At 39.8% G+C, this 15,018-nt stretch overlaps 1 protein-coding gene across 1 annotated transcript in view; it reads right to left on the bottom strand.

The window, feature by feature from the left end:
* ANKRD44 (ankyrin repeat domain 44) overlaps nt 1-15,018 on the bottom strand; it is a 209,025-nt gene that overhangs the window by 156,772 nt on the left and 37,235 nt on the right. The window contains exon 2 of the mRNA XM_006878739.1: nt 5,363-5,441. Within this exon, the coding sequence (XP_006878801.1) occupies nt 5,363-5,369 (7 nt within the window). The 5' untranslated portion in view covers nt 5,370-5,441. The remainder of the gene's footprint in view (nt 1-5,362; nt 5,442-15,018) is intronic.

Genomic DNA, 15,018 nt, shown 5'->3' with positions numbered 1-15,018 from the left:
TTATTAGAACGTTACATCCCCAAAGAGACAGACCCTTCCTCTTTGAAAAGAGGTAAGGGGAAAAGCCTCTTGCTTTGAGCTGAATCTCTATATATGGTTCCTTCTCTGGGCAGACCTGGGGGCTCGAGCCTGAGCCAATGAAATGATGCCACAGAGAGTTCAAAGTTTAGTGGGCAGGCCTCCTTCTGGTCCCTGTTCTCTGATGTCATTCAGGTCCAAAGTGTCCACTTCATCTGACATCATTCATGCGCCCAAAGTACTGTTTTCCTGTATGTCAATGTCTGCTTCCTGGCTCTGATGTAACTTTTGCCTCCCTAATAACGTTGGTTCTAATCCCAACAACCTTTCCAAGCATGATATTCCTTTCTAAGAAATTGCCTCTCCTAACAACATACCCAAAGTATGCAGGAAGTTCTGTAATCTGTGCCTCCCACAAACACTCTGGCTACACTTTCTCCAAGACATATATCTCTTTGTTCATTGGCAGTCCGTGGGATGTTCAGTACTCTTCTCTACCACCACAACTCAAAGGCATTAATTCCTCTTCTGTCATCTTTGTTCACTGTCCAGCTCTCAGATGCAAAGCAAGTGAATGAAAAGTACATGGCCTGAATCTGGTGTCCATTGTTCTTCAAACTGACATCCTGGTTCCTCAATAATTTGGAGGGGTCCCTGACTACACACTTTGCTGGTGCAGGAAGATCTTTTGTCGTTGTTGCTGTTAGAAACCCAGTATATTATACACTGTCAACTCAAAGGAAGATCATTTGGATCCACCAGCTGCCCAGAGGGAGGAAGCAGGAATGTCCTCTCGTGCAATTTACTACCTCTGAAAATGCTCAGGAGGGTCAGTTATGGACTGGTTCCAACCTGAGCACACTTACCACCACCCCCACCCCCGCCTGGGCTCTTTAAAAGACTAACCAAGCCACTGGACCAAACAGTAAAATGGATTTTGAAGATTGGATCTATCCAAATTTTAACTTTTTATTATAGAAGGAAATAACAGAAAAGAAAGATCTGATCCAAAATATTATTAAAAATGAGATCAGCTGATGATAGGTTTTCATTTTCTTTTTAACATACTCAACCTAATCACAGCACAAAAGGACCCTCTCCTTCAAAGCAATTACCTTAGAAGAGTGCAAGCTAATTCCAAGTCTGTGAAAATAGCTCCAAACATTTATGAAACTCCCTTTGGAGATGTCTTTAGAGCCAGTTTGCATACCCATGAGAAAATGGCTCATTACATTATAATCATGTCACATTTGGGGGCTCAGGTCTGCATTGCCTGGTTACGTCACCCTTCTCATTCACCAGCCACAAATCAAATCCATCTTCAAAGAGTAGGTATTTGTCATGCATTAGGAAATCAAAAGGATGGTATGTCACTGCCTCTGGAGGCAATCTGCTGTGAGAGTGGTAATCACATTTTTGAAAATCACAGGAAATCATTATGCAGGAACACTACTTGATTGATCGCTTAAAGTTTTAATAAACGTTTTGTTTTGGGGTTTTTTCCCCCTTAGTAGGTATATCCCACATGGAGGCATAATGAGGTTGATAACTGAAAGGTTAGTGCTTCAAATCTATCGGCTGCTTCAAGGGAAAAAGATGACAATTGTCTCCAGTAAAAAAGTTTCTAGCCTCAGAAACCTGAAAACCTTGGGAAACCCACTACAAATGGAAATGGACTCACCATTGGCTGGTTATATCCTACAAACAACCCATGCTCAAAGGAGGAATTTCCTGGCTTCTGCAACTCCAGACTCTCAGGTTGTTTCTCCTACTGTTGTATTGATGGTGCGCTCATTTTTCTGTGTGCTCTGCTTCCCATATCTGATCCCTAGTATCTAAATGCTTAGACACGGATTGGTTCACACTGATCTTACTCATACATCTCCTTGACTTTTCTATCCTAATTCTGACTCAATCAGTTCTCAAACAGAAGCTAGGGGCATGGAATGGGGGAGGGGTGGGTATGATAATACCAGAATTTGGACTGGAAGTTATAAAAAGCTAAAATTTCCAAGATCTGAATCATCCCCCAAGACTTTGTCTTCCCGGTCTGCCCAGAGGCACTCCAGGTTCCACAGTCTGGCTAACAGGAGATAAGGTCATGGCCATCTGGCAGGCTTGGGTTACACTAGACTTTGTAAGTTCCTACAACAATAAAGAATCCAGCTGTAATGGGCTGCTCTGCCAGGACCAGAGTATTTGTCAACATGGGAGTCATTAGCACCTCATTCATTATATTCAATTGGAAAACAGTTTGGTTGGCTTCTCTTAAGGGTCAGCTGCCAGACGCAAGCTCAGAGATGAACTCATCATGCTCTCACAATGATCTTTCTTTAGGAATATAATACACAAATTGGATTAAGGCCCTTTCAGGGAAAATTAAACCCCTGAAAATTGCAAGAGTTGGCCCGAGTTTGCACAGTTGAGTAAAGTTTCTGAAGGATTTCCCTCATCTCCTCCACAGCCCTTGGGCTTTCTAATTTGATGGCCAGAGAAGGAGAAATTCCACAGCAACTGTGATCCAAAATTATCCTAGAGGCATTAACAACTGTGTCATTCTAAGACCGAACAGGTGTACAGGTCAAGATAAATGAAACAGACAAGCTGCTCCCAGCTCTAGCAAATCAGCCAACGTTAAAGATAGGCTGGTGGATTCCAGGTCCATGTGAAGGGATGTGAAATAAAAAAGGAGGAAAAAAAGAAACACCCTTGACCCATAGTGACTCTATGAGACAGAGTAGAACTGCCCACAGAGGGTTCTCATAGGTGTGAATCTTTTTTTAAAAATTTTTATTATTTTTTGTGTGTATACCATCAAATCACATCTGACTGGTACAAGAGGAGATTGCCCCTCCTTCTCCAGCAGAGCATCTGGTGGATTTGAACTGTGTACCTCTGGGATTGCAGTGTAGCTTCTTGCCACCAGGCCACCAGAACTCCCTTCTAGCTGTGAATCTTTTAGGATGCAAATAGTCACATCTTTTGTCCTGTGGAACAGCTAGGTTCAAACTGCCTATCTCTCAGCAACCAAGTACTTACCCAGCCTTCCATCTCGAACACCTGAAGAAAATGGATGAGGTAATGCTGCAGGATTAAAACCTTTCCTTTCAGGTGGAGGTAAGGGCCACGGCAGAATTGTAGGAGTCTGAGACCAAGTTTGTGTTTGCACATTCGTGGGGAAAACACTCTTAGATAAAAAGAGGTCTCTTCTTTTCAAAAAGAAGTTAATCTTCATGTTTCATAATTAAAAGGGCTCCATTCAGTGTAAGCCCTTTAAGTCCTTGACTAATGGTAGAAAAAGCCATTTTGACCTGTGCTTCTATAACTGTCAGCCAGAGAGGTACTGGCAAATCATGACATTTGAAATATTTCATTGATAGGTGTATCTGGTTGGGACTACAAGGTGCTACACTTTGTTGTTCATGTTATGTGCTGTCAAGTCACCTGAGACTCATAGAGACCTATTTACAACAGCTCGGAACCCTGCTCTATCCTGAACCAAACTTATCATCTCTGACACACCTAATCTCAGAACCACAGTCACTGAATCAATCCATCGCATCGATGGTCTTCCCCTCCTGTACTGTCCCTCCACCCTCCCAAGCATGATGTTCCTCTCCAAGGACTGGTCCCTCCTTGCAACATGCCAAAGTATGTCACGCAAAGCTTCAGAATCCTTGCCTCTAAGGAGCAGCCTGCTTTCACCCTCTCCAGGACAAACTTGTTTGTTCTCCTAGCAGTCCATGGTATAGTCAATACTCTTCTCCAGCACCACAGCTCAAAGGCATCAATTCTCCTCCTATTATTCTTAGTCATTGCTACACTACAGAAATTTATTTTATATGCCACTGACTCTCATTTTGCCCACAATTTTTCAACTGCTGGGACAGCAAGTCAAATGCACCCTAGTTCTTACTTAACCATAGTTGGTGCCAAAAGAATATATGTTTGTTTGGAATACAGCCCTGGAACATTTTCATGCCATTCTTTCAGGCCTGTTCTTGTGAGCAAATGAAACATCACACTATATGTAGGTGACTTGTCAGGAGAACAAGGGACACATATTTTAAGACAAAAAAAAAATATGTTTCTTGGGCAAAATTCACTTCAAGAACCTGGAAACAAACAAACAAATCAGGGCAACATCAGTCCTTATTGACTCACAGCACCATTGTTTCTCCTCCACCATGTTCTCCCCGCGTCTGTTTGAATACATGTATCAGCTTCTGCCTTTGCCTAACTTACTTTGGAATTCTAGAGTTTGCCTTCACTACTGCGAACAAAGTCACAACCTTATTTTAGGTCTCGTGCATAGTCTGTGGGCAGAAGGTCTCGTGCATAGTCTGTGGGCAGAGGCATTTCCTTCAGATTTCAATCTCCCCAAAGAAAAGGGAAGGAGAAAGACAGCCTGCCTGTATACAGTCGACACCTAGAGGGGTGCATGTGCTCAGATCCAGGGCAGGGCTCTCTCTAGCAAACACTCAAGGGAGAAGGCACAAAAAGGTTTGGGAAACTTGTTTGGTGAGAGAGATGTACTGAGAATATAAGATACAAAAAGGAAAACAATAGCATCTTTTAAGATAATGAAATATTGAAAAATTCAAGAAAATTGTACCATCTACACCAATGAGCATATCAACCAGACTTAATGGGGTCACTATTTTTACTTCTAATTTTTTAAAAAAATGACATAAAACACCATACAGAGATTTGAAGTCTTCTTCCATGTTAACGTCTCCCATACTCAGCTTCCTCAGAGGCAACCACTGTCTCCAAATTGTTATATTTATTTCCATCTACTTTTTTTTAACAGCATAATCATGCATCCATAAATAAAATATGGTATTACTTTACAGCATTATTTAAATAAACACATGTATACTTATATAAACACATTCTACAGCTTAAGAAAATTAAGATATATTAAAGTATACTGAGTTTATCTCTCAGACTGAATCTGATACAACCAGGAATCATATTTTCAAAGCAAGGTAAAACTTTTAATGGCCAAATCAAATTTTGATGGAAATAACTAGTTTCTGACATTATATTTTATATTCTGATAAAAGAATTGATCAAATAAACTCTAGTGAGCATAATAAAGAAATCAAATGGGTTCGAGCAGAGAGCAGAGGAAGGCCTTCAACGGGATGAACTGAAACAGTGACTACAACAATGGGTCTGAACATCGTGTGGATGTGCAGATGGCACAAGACAGGACACTCCTGTTTCCAGGTGCCATCAGGTGCGACTACGACTCAGAGACCCTACGGACATCAATAACTTAGTTTCATTACTTTGAATCTTTATTTGCAATTAACATTTGAGCACAGTGGTTATTTACCTGACATAATCAGGAGTTTAATAATCTCTGCATCTCCCAGAAATGCGGCCACATGAAGGGGAGTTCGCTTTTCAGAATCCTGAAACCAACATCAAATACACATGTTAGTAATCAATGCCAACTGATGTATAAAGCAAGATGATTATGAGTAACGTCTTAAAAATCAACATGATTTATAAACATTCACTCAAAAGAAAAACTAATCTCCCCCCCAAAAGATACATATATTAAATGCATAAATGCATACACAGACCTAGTAAGACACATCTCTCACTCTTGAATTTTGGTGTTAGCAAAGAGTTCATGAATAACATGAACTGCCAAAAGAACAAAAATATGTGCACTGGATGAATTACAGCCAGGGTGCTCTTAGAAAAAGAGAGGGAGACTCTATCTCACGTAATTTGGGTACTTTTTCAAGAGGTGCCAGTCTTGGGCAAAGGACAGCACATTTGGAAAGATCAGAGAAGAAGAAAGAGTTGGACTAACACAAAGTCTGCAACAAGTGTCACAAGAGAGACTGTGAGGATGGTGTGGGATCAGAGATGGTTCTATCTATGTACATAAGAGGATCACTATGAACCAGCATTGTCTCAGTAGGACCTGACAGCAACCTATATGGTCCACAATCTTCTATTCACTATCCCATAACAATCATAACCAAAGCTTTCATTCTTTATCTATAGGGTTTCTCTGAAAACTAGCATGCATTTCACTTTCATAATTCTTGTATTTGCTGCTCCCACCCCCTTATTTGTTTCACTTGATTATACACTTGACCTAACAACTCTCCACTAGCCTGAGGATATTATTCCTTTTTTCTGATAATTCAGGGCCTCTGCTCTTCTCTGCCTCTTTCAACCTCTTGCTTTGGGGCATTTCATGATTCATTAACATCTAGAACAGATGGTATGCAGGGGACATAACAAGGATAGCTCTTTAAGCTAGTCTGTTTTGTTAGAGGCCTGCTAAGGAGGTTTTATGAAGGGCTGAACTAACATTGTGGTTGTTGGGTGCTGTTGCTATTGTTGTTGGGTGCTATTGAGTTGGTTCTGACCCATAGCAACTTCTATGTACAACAGAAAAAAAACAATGCCTGGGGCTGCACCATCCTCATAATCCTTGTCCTGTATGAGCTCACTGTTGCAGCCACCTAGTCAATTTATCTCATTGAGAGTTGTCTTCATTTTCCACTGCCTCTACCTCACTGTGCATGATCCCCTTCTCCATAATACAAGAGAAAAGTATCTCCTCATTTCCAATAAGCATACAGCTGTACTTCTTCCATACTGTTCACTCTTCTGGAAGTCCACAGTATTTTTAATAGCAATCTTTAATATTAATTATTTATTGGTGGATGCTTGTCAGTTTGTCCTACTGTGATAGCTTATGTGTTGCTATTATGCTAAAAGCTGTGCTATCAGTGTTTCAAATATTAGCAGGATTATTCATGGTGAACAGGTTTGATGGGGCTTCTAGATTAAGACAGGTCAAGAAGAAGGACTAAGAAATCCAATTATCTTTTAAAAAGCCAGTTAATAATTATTCATAATTATTAATAATAACAGAAGGCTGTCTCACGGAGTGCTAGCAGATGAGCCCTCAGGTTAGAAGACACTCAAAATAAAACTATGGAAATCTACTTGTTCAAAGTAGAGATGACCTTAAAGACCTAGATCAAGCGAAGCTTTCAAGACCTTAATTTGTTAATATATTGTTGGTGGGTGCCATTGAGTCAACCACAACTCATAGTGACGCTATGAACAAGAAATGTGAACCTTGCCCTAACCTGTACCATCTCCATCACGTCTGATATGCTCAAGCCATTGTTACCATCACCGTGTCAGTGCATCTTACTGAAAGTCTTCCTCTCTTCCTCTGACCCTCTTTTTCCAAGGATGGTCTCCTCCTGACAACATAGCCAATTTATGTAAGATGAAGTTTCTTCATCCTGGCTTCTAAGGAGAATCCTGGTTGTACTTCCTCCAAGGCAGACTTGTTTGTTCCTTTGGCAATCCATGAGATAATCAGTAATCTTTCTGACAACACAATTCAAAGGCATCGATTCTTCTTCTGTTATCTTTATCCATTATTCAACTTTCAGATGCATAAGTAGCAACTGAAAAGAACATGGCTTGGATAAGGCATTACTCAAATTGAGAAGAAATAGATTTTTTCTTATCAAATATTATAAAATACACATTAATAATTAGACTAACACTAAACAGATTAAAAGAGGCTTTGAATTACCTAGTAATTTATGTTACCTATGGATAGCTGCAATTGTTGGGTACCATAGCTGACCCTCTAGTGGGTCTTCAGAGTTGCAATTAATCATACAGGAGGCATTTCTCATCTTTCTCCCAGAAGGCAACAGGTGCATTCAAACCACATGCATTTGAGGTGGCAGCTCAACTCCTTACCACTAAGCCACCAGAACTCATACACTTTGGGCAGGCTTTATGGACAACCTATTACCTGGAAAAGGACACCATGCTTACAAAGGTCAGTGAAGGAGAAGACCTCAACAACAACTGGCATGGTGGCTGCAGCAATGGCTCAAGTATGTAAAAGATGATGAGGGTGACACATCATAGGGCAGCAGGGTTTCACAAAAATACCTTAATGAACACTACCAGAAACCAGACCTGTTTCTATCATCAGATCTGTTGATAGAGTAGCTATGAGTCCTACCTGCCAACAATAACATATGTTGTTGTTATTGTTGTTATGTGCCATTGAGTTGCTTGCGACTCATAGCGACCCTATGTACAACAGCTCTAAACTTTGCTCTGTCCTGTGCCAATCTCATTGTCTCTGACACACTCATCCCAATTGCCCCAGTCACCGAATCAATCCATCTCCCAGAGGGCCTTCCTCTCCTGTGCCTGCCCTCCACCCTCCCAAGCATGATGTCTTTCTTTTTCCAAGGACCAGTCTCTCCTTACAACATGACCAAAGTATGTCAGACGAAGCCTCAGAATCCTTGCCTCCAAGGAGCAGCCTGGTTTAACCCTCTCCAGGATGAATCGGTTTATTTTCTTAGCAGTCCATGGCACCCTCAGCACTCTTCTCCAACACCAAAGCTTAAAAGCATCAATTCTCCTTCTGTCCTAACATATAGCTTCAGTAAAAGAATTTGGCTGTTCAACAAAAGTTCATATCTATCAGTCATTCTGTGGAAGAAAAATGAGGCAATCTGCTTCCATAAAGATTGACACTCTTGGAAACCCTATGGGTAGTTCTACTCTAACTCATAGGTATGCATTAGTGCAGGCAATTTCTATGGATAAGTAGTATTAAATCAGTCATTGACCAAGATACACAATTATGGTTGCCCCTGTTAATAGCAACATCCTCCTATCCTTGAGAAGAAGATTCAATATTTAAAACCATGTTCATTTATTTATCAAATGTATTAATTTATGCATTGAGCTCTATAAATAATCTGCGGTTGACTACAAACATTTTTCTAAGTCTTCTATTGATATCCTGTAAGCTCCTTCCAGTTTCATTTCCTATTTTATTTCCTTCAAATTCCCAATCTATCTATTTTTAAATTTCTTGAGGGATTGAGGATAAACAGTATATAAGTGTATGTTCTTTTGGCTCCAAAGTTTGGATCAGGAAATTAAACTTTACCAACATGATTTAAGCAAAATCTAATCCAACCCAAATTACTAATCATGACTTCATCTGACCCAAAGCAAAGTCAGTGCTCTTTTTGAGAACTTGGCCACAAATAAAAAGCCAAGAAATTTCTGACAACCCTCCTGGTCTTAAAAATCTCGTTGATTTTTCATTATATGACTGGCTTTACAAACTTCTATGGGTCTTCTTATGATACAACGTGTTCAAACTGAAATTTCTAAAACTCTAGAAGGGTATATTATGTGTGACCACATTGTAAAAACTCCTGATTGTGAATCCCAGTTCTTTGGTTAATAGGAATTTACAGGTCTCTTGTAGTTTCTGGACAACTATGTCAAGCAATACTTGCCTTTGGTGGCATGCCACAGACCAGTATTTGCAGCTAGAATCCATATTCAAGGAATAGATCTTTAGTTCTCTAAAGTCACGCATATGCTATCAAAGTATTAACCAAAATTAAAACCTATTTCTATTGAAAGAGTGAAGGTTAAGTTACTAATATCTGCTCCCTAGAAAAGAATCTAAACAAGTATACAAAGATCAAAAGTCAATGACTGGGCCACAGTCTTCACTATATTTGTAAGGTAAAATTAGCCAGGAGACATATCCTTCTGTCTAACTAGAAGGTCACTCTTCTTTTTCAGAGCTGCTTATGTGTGTTGGACGTAACAGGAGAAGAAAGCTTGTGTGACCCCTAAGAAAATACAAAAACACAAACCAAAAAATCCACAGAAACCCACACAGTTGTTCTAGGCCTACAATACCTCTAGAAGAAAAAAAAACAAACCACCACACAAAACCATCAAACTCTATTGGCAATGATGAAGTCCTTCTAGTTGGGCTTCCTTCCACCCTCCCACAGTGTCTTCTTTTCTATCCAATCACTTAAATCTCTTAACATCCTTACTGTGAGAGATACTATTTCATAACTGTGTTAAGTCTAATTATCATCATCATTTTAAAAGTTATGAGTCATCCAACATAGCAAGCTGATGACAAAAAAATTAAACTATCAATCTAGAATCAAAATAATTCTATTTTAGAATTACCTAAATCATCTAAAAATCCTTCCATTATGTTGTTGTTGTTGTTGTTAAATGCCACACAACTGTTTTATTGTTAGTTGCTGTCAAATCATTGATGACTCAGTGACCCTATTAAAAAAACAGATTGAATCTTGTACCATTTGCATACTCTCTGCCATCTTAAAATCCATTGTTGCAACCATCATGTTAATTCATCTCATTAAGGGTCTTGACTTTCCCCGGACACTTTATCTTACCCCCAAACATGATGTCTTTTTCCAAGGACTCGTTGTCCTGATAGATGATCAAAGTAAACATGCTGGTTGCACCTCCTCCATGATGAACTGTTTTCTTCCTTTTGGCAGTCCATGGTGTATTCATATTCAATACTTTCAATGATTGTATATACAATAAAACTATGGCCATCTTAGCAATCACAATTGTGCTTGGACCTATTTTTGCAGCCATGTGTCAGTCCACATCTCCAAAGTTTATAAAGGATCTTTTTCTTTTTCACTGAAACTTTACCAAGCCTGATGTTCTCTAGAAGTCAGCCTCTCTTGATATCATGCCCAATGTGTGTGAGATAAAGTCTCACCACCCTCACCTAGACAGAGCATTCTGGCTACATTTCATCCAAAACAGCTTATTTGTTCTTTTAGCAGTCCCTAGTGTCTTCAATATTCTTTGAAACACCTTAAGTCAAAAGTATCAAGTCTTCTTTAGTCTTCTTTATTCACTTCCCAGCTTTCACATGCATATGAGCTGACTAAAAATACCATGGGTAGAATCAAGCACATTTTAATTCTCAGAGTAACATCTTACCTTTGTGAGGTCTTTTGTGGTAGATTTGCCCAACACAATACACTATTTAATTTCTTGATTGTTGCTTCCATGGATGCTAATTGTAGATCCAAGAAAAATGAAATCCTAAACAACTTCATTCTTTTTTCCATTTACCATGATGTTGCTTATTGGTCCAGTTGTGGGGACACTTAATTCTTTATATTGAAGTGTAATCCATATTGAAAGCCACAGTCTTTGATCTTCATCCATAAGTGTTTCAAGTCTTGTTTTGAACAATCAAGAGTATGCTCTCTGTATAAAAACCCACTGCTGTTGAGTGATTCTGATTCCTAGTGACAGACACTTCATTATGTTCCCAAGACTCAAATCGTTACAGTCGAAGACCGCCATCTTTCTCCCTTGAAGTGGCTGGTGGGTTGGAAGAACTTACCTTTCAGTTGAGGTGGACTGATTCAGTGACTGGAGTAATGAGGATAGGTGTGTCAGAGACAATAAGACTGGCACAGGACAGAGCAGGGTTTAGGTCTGTGTGCATAATAAGGTCAGTATGAGTCACAGGCGACTCGATGGCACATAAAACAAACCTTTCCGTTAACAGGCTAATTTATTACACACTACACCACTAGCACTCCAAACCTATGCTCCTTGTCCAAGAATCAAGCCAGGGCCAAGCAAGTGAGAACACCAAACTCTACCACTAAACCAACATAAACTGGCTGTTAATCCATTTTCTTCCCATCCTGATGGAACATTCTTCTTTATATTGTCCAGCTTCATGCAGCTTGAATTAGTGAAAAGATTCAACTCTGAAGCACACAAATTTTTTTAATGACTGGTTTTTGTCTATGTAGATAGAGTTCCTGTATCTGTAAGTGTTCTAGAATTTCCATCCTATGAAATCCTGCTTGCTGAAACTGAAGAGGACCTGAAGCGCCTTCCGCAGAGTGTCAAGGACTGCAGCCTACAATATGGATTGAGTCTCAATGTCAAGAAGACAAAGATTCTCACCACTGGACCAATTGGCAGCATCAGGATGGATGGTGAAGAGATTGAGAATTGTACACAACTTTAGTTTGCTTGGCTCCATAGTCAACAGCCTTGGCACCAGCAGCCAGGAAATTAAAAGGCGCATTGCCATTGGGAAAGTCTGCTGTTAGGGACCTCGCCAAAGTACTGAGGAGCAATGGTGTCTCTCTGGAGACGAAGGTGCGTCTGATACAGGCTATGGTCTTTGCAATCACTTGTTATGCATCAGAGAGTTGGACAATGACCAAGGAGGATAGAAGGAGAATTGATGCCTTTGAGCTGTGGTGCTGGAGAAGAGTATTGAGAATACCATGGACTGCTAGGAAAACAAACAGATTTGTCCTGGAAAGGGTTAAACCGGGTGGCTCCTTGGAGGCAAGGATTCTGAGGCTCCGTCTAACATACTTTGGACATGTTGTGAGGAGAGACCGGTCCTTGGAGAGGGACATCATGCTTGGGAGGGTGGAGGGACAGCGCAGGAGAGGAAGCCCCTCTATGAGGTGGATTAATTCAGTGACTGGGATAATTGGGATGGGAGTGTCAGAGACAGTGCGATTGGCACAGGACAGAGCGGAGTTTAGGACTGTTGTACATAGGGTCGCTATGAGTCGCAAGCGACTTGACGGCACATAACAACAACAACAACATGAAATGCTATTCATAATTTGATGTGATGTATGCCCAAATGCCTTTGTATAGGCAAAATATGATAGGTAAACATCTTTATGGTATTCTCACCTTTTAGGCAAGATCCATTTGACATAAGCAATGATATCCCTCATGTCATAGCCTCTTCTGAATCCAATTTGAGTTTTGACAATTCTCCACTGGTGTACTAGTTCAATTATCTTCCACAAGCTTTCATTTGTGTTTAATTAATATGTGCTATTAATATTACTGCTTGTTAATTATTGCTTTATGGCATTTGCATTCACTTCCATGTTTTGCCCAAGAGCCAGCTGATAAGTGGTCTTTATAATACTCATGAATGCAAGAGGAGAAAAGAAACCAAAACAAACATAGGAAAACAAAACAAACACAATGACATGAACTCATCAATGTGATTGGTTGCTTTTTAAAAAGATTATCCAAGGATCAACAAAATGAAGACCTTTTCTATCACCCAGTAGCCCAAATTCCAGAGTCCCTCTGCAAACTGATCCAGGTCCATAAAGAGCCCTATGCTTCCCCAGAAGGTCAGTCCCCACCCCCTTCCATGAATAGCTAAAGAAACACATAGCTAGCTGGTGTCTGAGCTAAATTTTCCGTACATCAGAGACTGAGAAGAGGAAGTGTCTGAGTCTGTTTACCAAAGAAGAAGGGATGAAAGAAAATAGGGGAACTAGAAGTATGTGCACGTGAAGTGAGTTTGACACAGACAGAGAGCCCATTCCGGCAGCTAAAAATTGTGTAGACAGACAGACTAAGGTGGCACTCCCAGTTTCTGTATAGAAGATTAAGAATTGTTTACGACTTGCTTTAGAAATCCTCAGCTAGAAGTATGTGATCTGATCTGTATTATACATGTCTGTCCTGCACTAAAATAAACATCCCTCCCTATATATAAATATTTTACGTATCAAGACAGACAGATGGAGCTATATGACAAAAACAAGCTCTGCAAAGCCTTCCTGTCATGAAATGCAGATGTTAAGTTCCAACTGTCAATCCAAACTCCCACTAACCTCAAAGAAGCTGGGAAATAACTGACAACTTGGGTCCAAGAAGCTCAATGTGATATTGAAAAGACATTATTAGTGTCAAGGAGATGCCTCATGAAATTGAGTAGAAAATAGGCACCACTGAGAGACCATAAACCATATAGAGGGGAAAGTGGAAAACAAAAGAAAACAACAAAACATACTTTAGAGTTAAACAATTCCCAAAATGGGAAAAATGTTTTTGTCTTTAAAGTTAGAAATAAGAAGGTAAACGGAGAAGAGGAAAACAATGGAAAGAAACATAGAGCCATGTTTCTTTTTCAAAGGTTTATTTAAAATTTCAGCATCTAAAAAATACAGTGGCATAGTCTGTAAAAAGTTGCGCTGCTAACCCAAAGATCAAGCCTCTCTGGGAGTTCGAATCCACCCAGGCTTCTGGGGAGAAAGATGGGCAGTTTTTTCCTGTGTAGCTGACAACCTTGGAAACCCTCTGGAGGGTCAGGAATGAGCTGGGACTTATTTAATGGTAAATGGGAGAGAAGATGACAGAGGAAGAGAGGGAGAGACTTTGAAAATTATATACAAACAAATCAAGTCAGAAGCAAAATCGAAATTGGAAACATTTTTCTATAGCTGCTTGAGAATTCTCTTTAAAAAAATTTAAGTGTTGGTGAACTATGGTGGCCTAGTGGCAAGAAGATGTACTGCAATCCCAGAGGTGCACGGTTCAAATCCACCAGACGCTTTGCCAGGGAAGGAGGGACAATCTCCTCCTGTACCAGTCAGATCTGATTTGACAGTACACACATACAAAATAATAAAATTTTTTAAAAAATTAAGTGTCAAATGTTATAATTACCTGTAATATGCTTGCAGACTGTCCTGGAGATAATTCAGTGTGTTTGTGTGTGTGTGAGAGAGAGAGAGACAGACAGCAAGAGAAGGGCAAGTCAGCTATTGAGGTTAGGCTGTTTTAAGTTTTTCTTTATTATAAATGGTGTTGCAATTACATCTCGGCACACACCTCTCTAAGCACATATGTAAGAGTGTCTCTAGACAGGAAAGGAATTGCTGGATCTTAAAGTATCTTTAAAAAACTCATTGCCCTCATGTAGGAACCAACTCAATAGTTGACTCTTCAGTGGGTTTTCAAGGCTGCAAATCGAATGTGAGGAAAATGTTCATCTTTGTCCCTTCGAACTGCTGGAGTTCCTACTATTCAACTTCATTTGGTATTGCCAAATTGCTTTCAAAACTGGTTTTACCAATTAAAATTCCTACCAGCCACCTAAGAGTCTACAGTCTCAACATTCTTGCTAATACTTGGTGTTCACACTCATTATCTTTTGCCAATATGACGTGTCTGACAAGGTAATTCATTATTACCTGTGAACTGCCTAGACAGACAAATAAATAGATACTTTTTCTACTTTGTCTCTACTGTGGTATTACTCATCTTCTTACCATGCATAGACGATACATAGAG

This window comes from Elephantulus edwardii, unplaced genomic scaffold (assembly GCF_000299155.1).
Source record: "Elephantulus edwardii isolate Elephantulus edwardi_28Jun2011 unplaced genomic scaffold, EleEdw1.0 scaffold00001, whole genome shotgun sequence".
Taxonomy (NCBI): Eukaryota; Metazoa; Chordata; class Mammalia; order Macroscelidea; family Macroscelididae; genus Elephantulus; species Elephantulus edwardii.
The sequence above is the reverse complement of the archived record's forward strand: the minus strand, read 5'-3'. Positions and strand labels throughout refer to the sequence as shown.